Raw genomic sequence first — 18,597 nt, forward strand, 5'->3', positions numbered from 1 at the left:
TGGTTCACCTGAGTTCTGAGCACACCTGTCAGTAATTAGTGTAGGATTTAAGGTGTGCTCAGAAGCTCAGTCGGCGCGAGGTATTGTTCCATTGTGACTTGCTAAGCGGTTTGTTCCGAGAGAGAGAGAGAGAGAGAGAGAGAGAGAGAGAGAGAGAGAGAGAGAGAGAGAGAGAGAGAGAGAGAGAGAGAGAGAGAGAGAGAGAGAGAGAGAGAGAGAGAGAGAGAGAGAGAGAGAGAGAGAGAGAGAGAGAGAGAGAGAGAGAGAGAGAGAGAGAGAGAGAGAGAGAGAGAGAGAGAGAGAGAGAGAGAGAGAGAGTTTGTTGTTTTTGATTACCCGTGTATCCGACCTGTGCCTTGTTGTTTGACTCCCCGAATTGCTTAATCCTCTACTTGTCTACCCCAGTGATTACCGTTCTCTGATCCTGTGCCTGTGACCTCGACTACGACTAAGCCCGCTCCTTTGGTACCTCTGCCTGTCTATGCCTGGCCCGGTTTTGACCAAAGCCCGCCCGACCACGATTAAGCTATTCCCTTGTCTGTACTCTAATAAAGCATCGCTATTCTGCGATTGGATCTTACCACTCTGTCCGAGTATTCATTACAGAATACCTCGCCATTACCATGGATCCAGCGGAATTACAGAGGCGATGGGAGATACAGGAGAAACGCATGGATGAACTCCTACAGCTACTCAACGCTGATGCAGCGGAAGGCACCACCCCGAGTACGGTCAGTCCTCGTCATGCACCTCCGATTTCTATACCGACAAGGTACGACGGGGAACCTGGCAAATGTCAGGGGTTTCTACTCCAGATGTCCCTGTATATGTCGTATAATAGTACTATGTTTTCCGATGACCGTAGCAGGGAGGATTTCATGATTTCTCTGCTAACGGGAAGAGCACTGGATTGGGCTACTGCGCTTTGGGCAGCTGAGGTCCCCGAGTTGAATGCGGAAGTTCAGTTCAAGAGACTGTTTCAAGAGGTGTTCGACCACCCAGTATCTGGGCGTAGTGTGGGAGACCAACTATGCGAACTTCAGCAGGGCCGTCGCACAGTAGCCGACTACGCTTTAGAGTTCCGTACTATAGCAGCCGGTAGCGGATGGAGCGAAACTGCTTTGCTCACAGTTTTCCGAAGAGGGCTGCGCCAAGACGTACAGACTGAGTTGGCTTGTCGAGGAGATATCACTGCGCTACATGAGTTTATCAAAATAGCCATCTCTATTGATAATCTTATAGTGCAACACAAGGCATCCACAGTCCGGGAGCCCTCGATCACTGGTCCTATGCAATCGACAGAGCGGAGGAGAGAATCTCAGGAGGAACCTATGCAACTGGGACGGTCACCTCTACAAGGTTCGGTGAGACAACAACGTCGGCAAGACGGACTATGCCTGTATTGTGGTCAGGCGGGTCATTTCGTTCGTCAATGTCCGGTACGACCTAACCGTACCCCAGGATATCGCCTCGGAACTGCCAAACCGGTGAGTGAGACTCCAGTGTTGAACATTACATCTAAACAAATGTATGTGCCTGTTACCTTATCTGTCGGAGAGAAAGTGCGCAGGTTGGAAGGACTTATTGATTCCGGAGCGGCTGCCAGCTTTCTGGATATGGGTCTTGCTGAGGAGTTGGGAGTTCAACTTATCCCAATTCAACCTCCCCTGCGAGTCAACGCGCTAGACGGTGAGCCCATGGGCACTGGGTTCATTACGCACCGTACCGGGGAAATCAAGTTACAAGTGGGCTCCCTGCACCATGAGAACATCATTCTGTTCGTCATCTCCGCTCCACGGGAGCCGCTAGTCCTCGGCCACCCCTGGCTCGTTACCCATGATCCGGTCATCTCCTGGAAATCTGGCGATATCACGGCTTGGAGTGAGGTATGTAGGGCTGAGTGCCTCATTTTACCTTGCAAAACGTCTACTGTGGAGGATGCGAAGGGTGCGGTGTCTACTGTTGTTCCTACAGAGTACCAGGATTACGCGCAGGTGTTCTCCAAGGAGAGGGCTACCGTGTTACCACCGCATCGGGCCTGGGATTGTGCAATTGATCTGCTATCTGGGGCTACCCCTCCTCGCGGACGAATCTACCCTTTGTCTCAGCCGGAACGGGAATCAATGAGCAAGTATATTGATGAGGCACTTCAGCAAGGGGCCATTCGCCCATCTACGTCTCCCGCCGCATCCAGTTTTTTCTTTGTTAAGAAAAAGGATGGCGGACTTCGTCCTTGTATAGACTATCGAGGTTTGAACGATATCACCATAAAAAATCGTTACCCCCTTCCTTTGATTCCAGCGGCCCTCGAGCAGGTGGGGCAGGCCTCCATCTACAGTAAACTGGACCTCAGGAGTGCGTACAATCTGGTGCGCATTAGAGAGGGGGATGAATGGAAGACCGCCTTCATCACCCATCGAGGACATTATGAATATTGTGTTATGCCCTATGGACTTACTAACGCGCCCTCTGTGTTCCAGGCGTTCATGAATGACATTTTTAGGGACTTGATTGATCGTTTCGTCATAGTGTACATTGATGACATCCTAATCTACTCTAACTCTCTGAGTGAACATGTGTCCCATGTACGACAGGTTCTGGACCGACTCCGCCAACACTCTCTGTTCGTGAAGGCCGAGAAGAGTGAATTCCATGTCACGACGATTTCCTTCCTTGGGGCCATACTCACTCCCGACGGGGTAAGACTGGATGAATCCAAGGTACAAGCTGTACGAGACTGGCCTCAACCCCAGACGGTGAAAGAGCTTCAGAGATTCTTGGGGTTTGCCAATTACTATAGACGGTTCGTGCGTAATTTCAGCACCACCGCAGCTCCCCTGTCGGCGATGACCAGCCACAAGGGGCGTGGTCTGAAATGGACGGAGGGGGCAGTGCGGGCTTTTGAGACATTGAAACAACGATTTACCACCGTCCCCATTTTGTGTCAGCCGGATCCTACCTTGCCGTTCATCGTGGAGGTGGATGCCTCGGAGGTTGGAGTTGGAGCCGTGCTATCCCAGCGCCAAGGTGAGCCGCCCAAATCACGACCCTGTGCTTTTTTTTCTAAAAAGCTGAATCCGGCCGAGCAGAACTACGACGTGGGAAATCGTGAATTGCTGGCGGTGAAGTTAGCACTGGAGGAGTGGAGACATTGGCTGGAGGGAGCAGCTCATCCGTTCCAAGTGCTCACGGACCACCGCAATCTGGAGTATCTTCACAGTGCTAAACGACTGAACTCCCGACAGGCAAGGTGGTCTTTGTTCTTCAACCGTTTCCAATTCACTGTCTCTTATATTCCCGGGTCCAAGAATTGTAAGGCGGACGCGCTGTCCCGACGGTTCGAGCGCGCTGACAGACCGGTTGAACCAGAACCTATCCTCCCCATGAGTTGCCGTGCTGGTCCTGTGAGGTGGGCTATCGATGACACGATTCAGGAGAGCCTACAAGCGGAACCAGCCCCTCCAGGAACCCCGGTGTCGAAGGTGTTTGTACCAGCTCCGCTTCGACCTCAACTGATGGAATGGTGCCACACGTCGCTAGGATCTGGTCATCCCGGAATCACTCGAACTACTCGACTCATCAGTCGAAAATACTGGTGGGATTCCCTCACAGATGACGTCCGAGACTATGTATTATCCTGCCCAGTTTGTGCTCAGTCCAAGGCGCCTCGAGCACTACCGGAGGGCAAGCTGATGCCATTACCAACTCCTCAACGACCCTGGTCGCACATCGCGATGGACTTTGTTACCGACCTACCAGAATCAGAGGGCCATACTGTAATTCTCGTGGTCATCGATCGATTCTCAAAGATGTGTCGGTTAGTACCCATGACCCGTTTACCTAACGCCACTCAGATGGCGGAGACTATGTTTAACCAGGTGTTCCGGCAGTTTGGTGTTCCAGAGGATATTGTTTCCGACCGGGGACCCCAGTTCGTATCCCGGGTTTGGAAGGCCTTCTGCGAACGCTTGGGTATCTCGGTGAGCCTCACCTCCGGATATCATCCCCAGGCCAATGGGCAGACCGAACGGCTCAACCAGGAAATTGGGAAGTATCTACGGCAACAATGTTCGCGGCAGCCGCAAGAGTGGAGCCGATTCCTTCCTTGGGCAGAGTATGCTCAGAACTCACTCATTCACACCTCCCTACGTCTAACGCCCTTTCAGTGTGTTCTAGGGTATCAACCACCCCTGTTCCCGTGGGATACCGCACCCGGGATGGTACCGGCGGTGGACGAGTGGTTCCGTCGGAGTGCGCAGGTCTGGGAGACGGCCCATCAACATCTCAGTCAAGCCTCACAGCAGCAAAAGACCTATGCCGACCGACGCCGGAGACCTACTCCCACTTATCAAACCGGACAACGAGTGTGGCTGTCTACCCGAGACCTGCGGTTCCGACGGAGCTGCAAGAAGCTCCAACCCAGGTACATTGGTCCTTTCAAAGTTCAGAGACGTATTAACCCTGTCACCTACCGTCTGTTACTCCCTCGACACTACAGGATAAACCCTACGTTCCACGTCTCCCTGTTGAAACCTGTCCATTATAGCCCGATGTATCCACCAATCGCTCAACAACCTACTACACCACCTTTGGAGGATGAACAGGACACCACCTATACAGTCCACGAGATACTGGAGTCAAGACGGAGACGAGGGGGCATCGAATATCTCGTGGACTGGGAGGGATATGGACCTGAGGAACGGTCCTGGGTTCCGGCTAAGGACATACTGGATCCCGCTCTCAAGGCCACTTTCCACGCTGAGCACCCAGATCATCCAGGACCCCGACCCAGAGGAAGACCACCCGGTAGAGGTAGAAGGCCGTCAGGAGCCGGCCCTGGGGAGGGGGATACTGTAAGGGATCGGGGGTTGGCAGGATCTAGACAGAGTCTGACACTTCCCCGATCTACTGAGAGAGGGAGTCATCAGACTCGATCTGGTTCACCTGAGTTCTGAGCACACCTGTCAGTAATTAGTGTAGGATTTAAGGTGTGCTCAGAAGCTCAGTCGGCGCGAGGTATTGTTCCATTGTGACTTGCTAAGCGGTTTGTTCCGAGAGAGAGAGAGAGAGAGAGAGAGAGAGAGAGAGAGAGAGAGAGAGAGAGAGAGAGAGAGAGAGAGAGAGAGAGAGAGAGAGAGAGAGAGAGAGAGAGAGAGAGAGAGAGAGAGAGAGAGAGAGAGAGAGAGAGAGAGAGAGAGTTTGTTGTTTTTGATTACCCGTGTATCCGACCTGTGCCTTGTTGTTTGACTCCCCGAATTGCTTAATCCTCTACTTGTCTACCCCAGTGATTACCGTTCTCTGATCCTGTGCCTGTGACCTCGACTACGACTAAGCCCGCTCCTTTGGTACCTCTGCCTGTCTATGCCTGGCCCGGTTTTGACCAAAGCCCGCCCGACCACGATTAAGCTATTCCCTTGTCTGTACTCTAATAAAGCATCGCTATTCTGTGATTGGATCTTACCACTCTGTCCGAGTATTCATTACATATGGAGGGGTATTTTGAGGGGTATATGGAGGGGTATTTTGAGGGGTATATGGAGGGGTATTTTGAATACACAGTATAAGTGGAAGGATAACTGGAAGTCCTCCCCACAATTTTTAGGGAAAATAGATTTGTTTAAAAATAATAATAATAATAATACTAATAATAATACTAATAATAATAATAATAATAATAATAATATGCCATTTAGCAGAAACTTTTATCCAAAGCGACTTACAGTCATGTGTGCATACATTTTTACGTATGGGTGGTCCCGGGGATCGAACCCACTACCCTGGCGTTACAAGCGCCATGCTCTACCAATTGAGATAACCTGCATTTCAACCCAGAGAAAAATTTGCATTTTTATAATGCTATCTACACATTTTGTAATAAGTCTGAGAGAAAATGTTGCAGTTTTAAAGCTAATTTCCTGCTATTTTACACATTTTGTCATGAGGCTGAGAGAAAATGTTGCAGTTCTAAAGTAACTGTGTGGCTACCCAATGAGCACAGCCTACCCAATATGCACCGGGTCCATTGTTAGCCAGGTTCTGTCTGCCCCATAGTGATGAATGACGTTGTTTTGATAGCTACATTGCTCAAGGTGGCTACGTTAGCGTCAACTATGGGTAGCTACCGCGAGAGTTTGGACTTCTGTTAATGTTATGACATTATGTCCTTGCTAACAATGAACCTTGTGAGAATTGGGTAGCCCGTGATCATGCTACCCAATTTGTGCGTGTTCCATAGTGACAAATTACTTATTTAAAGCTAAGCTAGCTGTTATGGAAAACTAGCTAGTTCCGGGATGGGGGCGAAGGACACTGTACCAGTGTCCTAGCTAGCTAGCTAGCTGGCTACTTCCCTTGTCATAAATGTTAACAGAAGTCCAAACTCTTGTGGTAGCTACCCATAGTAGATGCAAAAATAGCCACATAGTCATTTGTCACTATGGGGCCGACGGAACCTTGCAACAATGGACCCCATGCATATTGGATAGCCCGTGCTCATTGGGTGGCCACAACTGGCCAGTGAAAATCTCCCTTTTAAAAGTTAATATTCTGTTAACTCATACCCAAATAATGTTGTTGACTCATCCTATACTCGTATTTGTGGCCAAAGCATAAATTGGAGAAGAAAACCACTTCAAAAGCCCCACCTCAAACTTGTATCTCAAACAGACCATTTCAAAAATGCTTGCTATTTCCTCATAGAGGATGATGTCATCATCCTGAGGAGGATGAGCTGGCCAATCAGCGGTTTACTCTCATTAAAAAATTGTTTCTGTTGTTGTGGAATGCCCACACCATTCCAACACAGAAAAGCTTATTTTTAACATAATTAATGACAATTTTTTGGAAGGAAAACTATTTCACTTAATCGTAGGTCATATTTCCTAGAAATCTGGAAACACTGGACAGTTACTTTAAAGGTCGACTTTGGGCAAAAACGCTAAAATAACAGCTTCTTTTTTTAAAAAGAAATTATTGGGGGGGACGAATCAACCTGTTCTGCCCTGTGACAATTTCACCTATGGGTTGAGGGGTTATGGTGAGGGCTTTCAGAGTGCCATCCCCTCCCTCCTGCTGTCACATGGTCCGAAATAGAGGTGACAACAGGGTCAGAGCACAGCCTATTCAATCCTGCTGGGACTGAGGTTTGTGTTTTTGTGTGTGTGTGCGTGTGTGTGTGTGTGTGTGTGTGTGTGTGTGTGTGTGTGTGTGTGTGTGTGTGTGTGTGTGTGTGTGTGTGTGTGTGTGTGTGTGTGTGTGTGTGTGTGTGTGTGTGTGTGTGTGTGTGTGTGTGTGTGTGTGTGTGTGTGTGGGTGTCTGGCTGGGGTATAGCCAATAGAGGTTATAGTGATACTGAAGTGAACACTGCAGGGTGAAGGACATGCCACTGTCAGTTTTATGCTCCTGGGGCTGATGTGTGAGCATATGCATGTTCCTGTATTCTGTGCTCCATTGAGTTTGTGTGCATGTACATCCTCAGTATTCAAAAGCACACATATGAAAGATCAAAAGCAGTATAAGAACCAACCAAATTCTTACACCTCAGATTATCTCAATTTCTTTACATTTCACTATTGACATTTGGATAGAAGAAATATTAGCTCACCTTCAGGAAGGGGTTGCAGTGTGATGGCCGTACTGAGACGGCCACTGCCCAGACTGACCAGATGGGGGCGCTCTGCCTGGACCTTCAGCCCCTTGCCGCTCTCAAACAGATCCAATGGAGTGCTCTATGAACAGAAAGGTCACAGACTCTATCAGTATATTAACTCAATTTGGCCTCACATGGCAGTATAAGTTAATAATTGGAAGCAGACTTAATATCATCAAATGTTTTGGGAAAGCTAAATGGGATAGAGAATAGACCTTTAGACAACTACCCTCAAGCTACAGCCTTCTGACTAACCATTAACGCACCTCCAATGGATGGATGCTCCCTTTCACTGCAAAAGACAATCACACAATATATGTTCACTATCCAGACAAACAGTCATGTTGGCTATTCAGAATGATTCCTTTCATTCTTTCTCTATTCATAAACGCAATATGTTTTAGCACTGTTTTAGCAGCTACACTGGATCATAGACACACATTACAGTTCATTTCATAGCCCAGGGTCAACCAGCCTAGCCTGTATGAATGTGTTCTCTGTGTGGTGGCATTGCTCTAGCTGGCTGCTGGTGTTGTTTACATATTGCTTTAAACAGAGAGAGTGTGAGCTGTGAGGGAGCCTGGTTATGCCCACAGAGCAAAAACACCAGCATGGGGTTTTGGGCTCTGGGAGAAGGAGGAGTTGTCATGGTAACAGCACTCGCTGGAAACCGCTTAAGCACTGAGAGCAGCAATTAACAGACATTACCTCCTGGAAGACTTCCAATATGAGCTAAGCTGTGAAGAACCTCTTTGTCATCATCAGCATAACATCTCTCTGAATGTATAGCACACGTGGGGTTTGCATTTAAATGTAGTACAAATTAATTCATTTGATGCCTAGGCTACTCTAACATTGTACTGCAGAAGACTAGAGGGAGTAAAATGGTTGAACCCAGTTATCATTAGCCCAATGTATGGAGTGCTATTTTGAGTCTGTTGCATATCCTTGCTGATAATCTTTCTCATTCACCCGCTTTACAATCAACCGATCTGCACACCTAGTAGCGGTACGACAGATCATGAAGTCAGCCTCTCTTTTGGGTAGCCAAATAGGATGATCTACTTTCAATTAGGTCGATCAGTTAAAGCTGGGCCCGGGCGAAGAGGATTGGGGAGATAAAGCTATTATCATCTAAGGCTACCTAGCAGTAGTGACAAGATGTAGTAGATGATGACCCATGAGTACTTGGGGGATAGCGCAATCACATTTTGGACTAGTAATAGGCCTAATCACCATGCCACCATTTTGTAGCAGGTGGTGGTGATGAAATGTTGAAATCCGACAGGGTCTCTTTGTCGCTGTCTGCCATCAGGGTGGTGTTCAGTAGGGACAAAACGTTTTGAAACGGAGTGAAACAGAGATGCTACCTAAACCTGTCCAATAGAAATAAAGATGTTCATTTTCAATTGGCAATTTGTTTTGCTACAGTGTGCCCTACTGAACACAACCCCAATATATCCTCATTAAACATTACTAAGACTTCTCTGAAAAAAACATCCAAGTGTTTCCTGCTTGATAGGGCAAAGGCCTACTGTAACAAGTTCAATCTCTTCTGTCAGCCTCCCTTTGATATTTTTCACTTTGATCTCTTATGCTGGTTTAGTCATTGTCTCTCTCCAGCATGTCAGTATAGGCTACTGTGTTAGTTGCACCCAGCTGCAGTATCCTGTGTGCTACTGCTCCCCTTTGGCACTCCAGAGCTCTGCACCTCTGTCTACTGCTCTTAGCCCTGAGACTATCCTCCTGCCTCCCGCTCCCTCTCTATATTCATCCCTCTCTAACTCTCCAGCCCCTCTCCCTCTCTCCACTCTCCATGTCCACCCCATCCTTCTCCTACTTCACGTTTCCATTATCTCTCTCTCTCTCTCTCTCTCTCTCTCTCTCTCTCTCTCTCTCTCTCTCTCTCTCTCTCTCTCTCCTCTTTCCTCTCTCCTCTCTCCTCTCTCTTCCCTCCCCCTCCCAAACTACAAATGCATTGCATTGTGGACCACCTGACCTGATGTACAGCTGGTGTAGGACTATATTACCCAGACAGGAACAAGACATTCAATATCAGTGTTCCTTTAATTATAAACCCAAAAACCTGGCGGTTTGGCAAGCGCTGACATTTGCTGTCCATGCCCATTATAGCTGTTCCTTTACCTTTACTTTGATTGGTAGGTTGTTTCAATCTATATTTATCTATAGCAGGGGTTTTCAGGAGCAGACTAGCAGCCCATTGTGCTATATAGTTGTAGCAAACATTAGGTGACTCAGAACTTAATGTCTACGTTTAAAAAAGCAGTGATCTGTAGCTACACTGTGTCATACCACACCTGGGTTCAAATTAATACTATTAGCAGTTCTTGACTTGGGCAGGAGCTCACCGAAAGTGAGTACCGGCACATAAAATGTTATTCTGCTTTAGTTTCTGCACCCTCTATAAAATATTAGCTCAAAAGTTTTGAGGAGTTCCTGCACCTAAATATAAACGGTACAGGGACCAAAAATATGTACCGGCACCTATTTCAGTCCAAGTCAAGCACTGACTATTTGATATCTTTCAAATACCTTGAGCGTTTGCTTTAGCCTGCCTGGAGTACCAGATAGGCGGGGTTGGCACTTTTCCGACTATTCTATTGGTTCCATTGCGCCAGGCAAGCTCAATCAAACTCAGCTAAAGTATTTACAATTATTTTAAATAGTGTTTGAACCCAGGTCTCAGCAACACAGAGCCATAGTAACCCCAAGTGGCTACAGAGGCAGCTTGTTGTTACAGACCCATCGTTCTCTTATCTAGTTAGTCTTCAGGGAGCCTTGACATGTCACATCAGTGGATACAGTTATCAAGAGGAGAGGAGATACCGTGGGTATGGTTTGACATTGGAAAAATAAAACAAAATTACACATCACGATGACAGCCAGGATTTTGTTTCCAACGTCGCTTGCCAAGTTTTTAGCATCGCTCACACAATGGCCTCACAGTGTTACTGCCCCTCCCCGTTAAGAGAACACTCATCACAGAGTGGTAGTGAAGGGCAGGCTGTGGTTAGAGAGCATACACACACACACACACACACACACACACACACACACACACACACACACACACTGGCACACACACATGCACCCCCCCAAAAAACACACACACACACCTGTAACACCTGATGGGTCAGCCGTCCGCACTCAGGCAGGTTCCTGTTCAGACTGTCCATATCCACTGCGTTGTCAATCATGCCCTCTGACACATGAAGATCCTATGGAACAAAACATAACACACCTGTGAGAGGATCATCTAAAAAACAGAGATTAAATGTCTTCTGTAGCTCAGTTGGTAGAGCACGGCGCTTGTAACGCCAGGGTAGTGGGTTCGATCCCTGGGACCACCCATACGTAAAAATTTATGCACACATGACTGTAAGTCGCTTTGGATAAAAGCTTCTGCTAAATGGCATATTATATTATTGAAGGGTTCAAAGGCCTTCTGCCGTTACTGACTCCTGCTGTTTACAAAAGGCAACATGAATCATACTTTTTAATCTACTTTTTGTGTCTCTGTCTTTAGTCAAGTCTCATGTGGTGTTTATACTGTACATGCACGGTCATTCATTTTTACATTTTAGTCATTTAGCAGACACTCTTATCCAGAGCGACTTACAGTTAGTGAGTGCATACATTTTTCATACTGGCCCCCCGTGGGAATCAAACCCACTACCCTGGTGTTGCAAGCACCATGCTTTACCAACTGAGCTACACGGGAGGCCACATGGTTCTATACATTACAAGTGAAAGAGAATGGTCCAGAATGTTTAACTAGGCATGGCCAACAGGACTGTGAAACGTCAGACCTTACAAGTGATCAATGAGTTCTCTCAGAGAAAGGCAGATCCTGCTGATTGGGAATCCCCCTTCAGCCCCTCTCAGCCAGGATGAGTCAGTAATGAGAACACACCACACACAGGAGGACAGACAGCATACAGATTCTGCTGATATCCCCTATTACCGCACTGAGCCAACAGACACAGACACACACACAGGGTGATCTCCCCTGAGACCTGACACATCCACAGGAATGCATTGCAGCCGCCTTGCGTCTGTCTGTCTGTCTGTCTGCCCTCCCCTCAGTCTCTACTACACCCACCCCTCTCCCCCACTCCCCTTATCCCACAAATTCCTTCTCTCTTATTCAATGCTTTTTGGCTTTTCCACTGAGTCAGCCCAGAACAGATTGCTATACATACTTTCCATGTCTATATTTGTACATGTGTCATAAATTACCAGATTTGAGAGTGAGCGTATGTGAGACTAAGAAAGCACTTATGCACCCATTGTGGGCAAATTAAGTTGAGAAAACCACAAATAAGGTTATCCAAAACACAATTATAGTAATCTTTGTACATTTAAGTGCCTTGGGTGCAAGTGTTCTCAGAGTAATTAGCATCCCTAAAATGTTGTGCAGGGTTGGGAAATACACTACATGGCCAGAAGTATGTGGACACCACTTCAAATTAGTGGATTTGGCTATTTCAGCCACACCCATTACTGACAGGTATATAAAATCGAGCACACAACCATGCAATCTCCATATACAAAGGTTGGCAGTAGAATGGCCCGTACTGAAGAGCTCAGTGACTTTTAACGTGGCACCGTCATAGGATGCCACCTTTCCAACAAGTCAGTTTGTCAAATTTCTGCCCTGCTAGAGCTGCCCTGGTCAACTTTAAGTGCTGTTAATGTGAAGTGGAAACATCTAGGAGCAACAACGGCTCAGCTGCGAAGTGGTAGGCCAGACAAGCTCACAGAACGGGACCGCTGATGCTGAAGCGCGTAGCCCGTAAAAATTGTCTGTCCTTGATTGCAACACTTACTACCAAGTTCCAAACTGCCTCTGGAAGCAACGTGAGCACAATAACTGTTCATCGGGAGCCTCATGAAATGGGTTTCCATGGCCGAGCAGCCACACACAAGCCTAAGATCACCATGTGCAATGCCAAGCGTCGGCTGGAGTGGTGTAAAGCTCGCCGCCATTGGACTCTGGGGCAGTGGAAACACATTCTCTGAAGTGATGAATCACGCTTCACCATCTGGCAGTCCGATGGACGAATCTGGGTTTGGTGGATGCCAGGAGAACGCTACCTGCCCGACTGCAGAGTGCGAACTGTAAAGTTTAGCGGAGGAGGAATAATGCTTTTCATGGTTCAGGCTAAGCCCCTTAGTTCCCGTGAAGGGAAATCTTAACGATACAGCGTACAATGACATTCTAGACAATTCTGTGCTTCCAACTTTGTGGCAACAGTTTGGGGAAGGCACTTTCCTGTTTCAGCATGACAATGCCCCTGTGCACAAAGCGAGGTCCATACAGAAATGGTTTGTCGAGATCGGTGTCGAAGAACTTGACTGGCCTGCTCAGAGCCCTGATCTGAACCCCATCGAACACCTTTGGGATGAATTGGAACGTCGACTGCGAGCCAGGTCTAATCGTCCAACATCAGTGCCCGACCTTGCTAATGCTCTTCTGGCTGAATTGACGCAGGTCCCCACAGCAATGTTACAACATCTAGTGGAAAGCCTTCCCAGAAGAGTGGTGGCTATTACAGCAGCAAAGGGGGACAAACTCCATATTAATGCCCATGATTTTGGAATTAGATGGTGTCTACATACTTTTGACCATGTAGTGTGTTTCTGATGTATCCCAATTCACAACATAGATTCAAATGTTCTTTATCATCAGGTTTATCCTGTTGACATGATAGAACTCTGCCAAGAAATTCGCTAAAATTTCTGATATTACCTACAGAAATGACAAAAATTAATATATCAACAAACAGTAAAAAAAAAACACTATGATCAGAACAAAACACTTCAATCTAAGTTATATTTCACATGTCTACTAAGAAACTACTATACGTGAGAGACCCAGTAACCTCATGATATAGCCATCAAGTCCCTTGTCTTATCTCACAGTGCAGTTGTAGGGCTATCCGGTAATTACCTTACGCCAGTTGTCCAGCAAATATACGGCCTCCATTGCGAAATTATTCTCACTCTCAACTACAGAGTGAGCGAATTAGAGCTTCCTTCAAAGCTGCTACAGTACCTGCTACCTGCCAGCAGCTCTACCTACTGGTGTATCATCTACCTCAACAATCACCCCTGATTCGCTACCTGCTCCCATTCACAGCACGAACCTGTCTGTGCTTGCTACTCTGAACTAAGCCCACATTCCTGCCTGGCAGCCATAAGCCCTGATAACAGAAGGAGAGAGGGATGGAGAGAAGGACAGAGACAAAAAAGGAAGAGAAAAGTGAGTTGACCAAGTTAAAGCAGAAACACTATTAGGGAAATACAAACATGCAGTAACTCAGAGAGAGTAACTCCATGTAGGCAATGTAGGTCAGCTGGAGAACTGGATATAGAACATACAATAGGCTGTCATCGAACGCTGTCTAATCCAATATATCTCTGTGATCTGGTTTGATCTGATTCCAGCCCCTATTCCAAGCCAGTTCCCATCACATTCATCAAAGCCTCATTTCTCTTTCTCTCTCTCTCTCTCTCTCTCTCTCTCTCTCTCTCTCTCTCTCTCTCTCTCTCTCTCTCTCTCTCTCTCTCTCTCTCTCTCTCTCTCTCTCTCTCTCTCTCTCTCTCTGTCCAAATACTGTTGACAGCCTTTTCTCTAAAGATGCGCTCTAAAGAACCAGCCCACTGCTAACTACACACACACAGATTAAAGGAGCAACAATGCAAAGCATGGCACTTTTTTTCAGCCTGGAGTGGCTGCTATAAAGGCAGGCCTTGTTTTCCATCGAGCATGATCTTTCTCTCACACATGAAGGAATCTTTTTTGATGGGGATATGGGAGGGGAGCCATCGAGTTGGAGAGCAGAAATGTTGGAGGGAGGGAGGGAGGGAGGGAGCTTGTGGCTTGCTGAAGGCATGCGAGTATGGGCATATTGTTTCCAAACCCGAAGTCCCACGACTGTCCCAGGAGACAAAAAAATCTGTCACTCAAACACGTTGATGACAATCTGGGAGAAGTGTTGCAAACTGGGGAATTTGGGAATTTCTTCCCTATTTTCTTCCCGTAGTCAAGACAGTGAAACTCATAAACAGCAGCTGTAGTGTAGTACTGAACATCCTCGACATAACAACAAGATATGACCTCCGTTGTCACAACTTCCTCCGAAGCTGCCACCTCTCCTTGTTCGGGCAGGCTTCGGCGTTCGTCGTCACCGGCCTTCTAGCCACTGCCGCTCCTCATCTCATCATTCCATTTGTTTTGTCTTGTTTATTACACACACCTGGTTCATATCCCCTCATCAGTACCTGTATAAGTGTTCCCTCTGCCCCCTTGTCTTTGTGTGTGATTGTTTATTGTGGAGGATAGGGAAGCTCGGTGGAGCTCCGTGTATTTTGTATCGCCAGGATATTTCCCTGTGTGCCTGTTTTGCGCACTAGAGTGTTTGAAGCATTTCTGCGTAACTCTGTATTTGCGGAATAAAGCCTGTTATTCTGTAATTTACCCTCCTGCGCCTGACTCCTTCGATATCACTTCATCACATCTGTAGACATCCTATGGTAGCTCATGTCAAAAATCCCTTATAGGCCTTTATACTGCATGGAGGAGGAGATTCCTGGGTCAGGTCATGACAGCTGGCTATTGGTGTGGTCTACAGGGAGGTCAGGGGTGGATGTCAGAAAGAGCAAAGAGAAAATTATTTATTCCTTTAACCACAGGGTTGAAACTGTAACAGTGGGATATCTAGTAATGCATCCCCTCAAGCTACGATCTGGAATATCCTTTCCCTACTATCCAAACACAGCATTTGCAGGTTTTATCATGCGTATGAATGCATGTGGGACAACATTCTCCACAGATTCTCTACCCATGGGCATGAATTTCCAATGAAGAGACGCTTTGTGCGCTTCCGAAATGCTGATGCGTCGGAAATAAATAGCAATTAGAATAGAAATGAATAGTCTCGTATGGAGTCCTGTAGTTCCAGGGTAATGATTGGCTGCCTGTTCCTTCCTTCCCAGAGGATTACTCAACACTGGCATTAGAACTGAGGTGGGCTGGAGAGAGAGAGAGAGAGAGAGAGAGAGAGAGAGAGAGCGAGAGAGAGAGAGAGAGAGAGAGAGAGAGAGAGAGAGAGAGAGAGAGAGAGAGAGAGAGAGAGAGCGAGAGAGAGAGAGAGAGAGAGAGAGAGAGAGAGAGAGAGAGAGAGAATGGTATTTTCATTGGCTGGTTATCTTCCTCTGCCAGCTCTGAGCCCTGCCTCCTCCACCTGGTGATGAACCACCTTGTTCTAATCATCTCTCTGGTGACACCACATAAACTCCCTCACTCTTTCTTTTTCACAAACACACACTCACACACGAATACCCTGGTGTTGCTCTAACAGTAAGAGACACATGAGAAGAGCCTGATAGCATAGGGGAGGAAATTAAATAAGCCAAGAGGTCATTTGACTGTTTCTCATGAAGTAATGTTACATTTACTGGTGAATAAACATAAAGCTGAACAATCCATAATTTCTCTTACAAATCTGCTCACATGACAGATTTACTATTGCATCCTACTCCTTCTAGTTTTTGTTCTCGTAATAAAATATTCACTGTCTCCATAAAATGTAATTACTCTCTCCCTGAGGCCTGATGTGTTTTTCACCCGGAGATGTTTCACTCTGTGAAAACATCTCTGAAATCGTCTGTTCTAATATTCACACTAGCATACTACCTAGAATGAAGCAATCAATTATTGGGCTTGCTGGTATGGACATTGAAACTAAATGGCTCTGTTACGATATCAAAACTAGCTTACCACCTAGAATCAAGCAATGTATTGGGCACATATCCTAGCTAAGTGGTATGTTAGGCAACGTAGCCAACATGTCAGGGAACAGGTTAGAGAGGGGAGGACAGTAGTTATAGCAGTGGGCAGGGACGGCCTGTTCAATAGGGCGATATGGGCGACGCACTGCCAAACGGGAAAAGGAAGGGATTTTTTTTCTAATCAATTATATCACGGCAACAGTAGTTATCAGTGTTCACGTCTGATCTGCCAGCCACTAAATGTCAAATCAGGCTAAAGTCGTGCTTCAAATGGCCCCGCCCGTTTTTGGGGCGATTTCAGTCAAGTTGAAAATCGCCCAGAAGTCTCTCATAGCCTGTCATGTAAAATCTATTTTTTTCAAATTTCAAAGCTTTCAATACATTCTCTATGGGTGTCTGTGGGCTTGCACTTACGCGCTTTCGTCATACGTGACGTAACCATGAACGTAACTAAGACAATAGCGGCTAGCAGCGTCTCTGTTGCGACCTGCAGTGTGGCGTTATTTTATGTTTTTAATTTGTAGACTTAGTTTACAAACATTCTGCCAACCATGGATTTCCAGTGGTTGGTTTTGGACTGATCTTGTTGATCGTGTACATACCCGCTACGAACGGACTAAATAATGAAAACGCTGCTGGCAGCGGAATCCCAATACAGCTGGGAGACTTGGCTGGATGACAGAGTCCCGGACAGAGAAGTGGAGCCGGCCGGCTTCACCCTGGTCAGAGCGGACCGCGATCCTGGTAAGAGAGCGACTCTGTACCCCGACATTGAACTGCTTTCTGTGTCATTGCGACCTTACTATCTGCCCCGTGAGTTCCCCCAATTGTTTGTTACCGTTGTGTACTGTTGATAATCACAAGTTTACTGGAGAACTGAGACCAAGTAGAGACTTTGGACAGGGTGGATATGGTATAATAAAGGCAGTTTATTCAGAGGTAAAGATATCTGGAATCGCGTGCACGGACTCGTTCGTCAAACTCTTAGGGAGAAGAGAGCCCCGAAAACATTGTGTGCAGACATTTTATACAATAAATGATGTAGGTTGAATCTAGTAGTTCTGATCTTCTGATTGGTCCTGATGAGTTGGGCGAGGTCCCCTCCACTGTTGCATTGGCTCTGAGTCGGGTTCTCTGTCTTCAAATGTTCAGCCTAAAGAGAGGGGATTTTTGTGTGTGTGTGTGTGTGTGTTTAACAGTGATGATGTGTGTGTGTGTGTGTGTTATCAGTGATGATGATGTGTGTGTGTGTGTGTGTGTGTGTGTGTGTCCTCAGAGCAAGAACTCGTGAGTTGGAAGAACTGAGAGACCTATGGCGTGGGTGTTGTCCTTGGCCACCTGCTGACAAGGCTGACAAGATAGGACTCTTTTGTCCATTGTTATAGGATAGGAACAGCATTGATTGAAAACAAACGCCCAACACAAAATGGGTCATGCACAAGATTTTAGTCAGACCAAGCTATAACATTATATATTTACTACGACAGTACATTCAACCAAAAGCTAATATAACAAAGGCATCAGAGATTATTTATAATCTGTCACAGAAACTGGAATCCATCTCCCCAGATCAGTCAATAAATGCTTCTGGTATTGACTTATATGCTGCCCCTGTCTTCATGTTGTTGCTGGACATATCTTTTTTAAAATGTGTGTAGGTCACCTAAATCATCAGAAAAATTGCCCCTCCTGAGAATTTTTTCAGGAGCCGCCACTGGCAGTGGGCACCATGTACAGCCTACTATAGGAAACCAAGTGGCTGCACATAAATACTTGACATTTCAGGGAACATATGTTTATGGCAACAATTGTACTCTGCAATGTCCCTTAGCTCTTCACAACTGGATGTGGCTGCAGCCAAATAGCACCTTCTGTTTTTAGAGCGAGGCCACAGAAATGTAGCAAACTACCGTGGGAAGAGTTCCAGCATGTATCTTTTAGGCAGCCTTTACCAGATACCGTAAGTCATATTATATTAAGAAGATTCATGCTACTTGCGCAATATGCACAATACAAGGATATGCCTACAACAATACAATTCAACAAGGCAACAGTAAACATGTCGTCCCCCACGAATGATGCAGCACCCCCCTTGGGCCAATCGGTGTAATATTGTAAATGACCGATCTCTA

The 18,597-nt window shown here is 46.6% G+C and overlaps 1 protein-coding gene across 1 annotated transcript in view; it reads right to left on the reverse strand.

Annotated features, from left to right (window-relative positions):
• phldb1b (pleckstrin homology-like domain, family B, member 1b) overlaps positions 1-18,597 on the reverse strand; it is a 111,598-nt gene that overhangs the window by 77,995 nt on the left and 15,006 nt on the right. The window contains exons 2-3 of the mRNA XM_084148175.1: positions 10,786-10,887; positions 7,604-7,727 (exon numbers count right to left, since the gene is read on the reverse strand). Of these exons, the coding sequence (XP_084004301.1) occupies positions 7,604-7,727; positions 10,786-10,866 (205 nt within the window). The 5' untranslated portion in view covers positions 10,867-10,887. The remainder of the gene's footprint in view (positions 1-7,603; positions 7,728-10,785; positions 10,888-18,597) is intronic.

Source organism: Coregonus lavaretus (assembly GCF_964263955.1).
Source record: "Coregonus lavaretus genome assembly, chromosome: 30".
NCBI lineage: Eukaryota > Metazoa > Chordata > Actinopteri > Salmoniformes > Salmonidae > Coregonus > Coregonus lavaretus.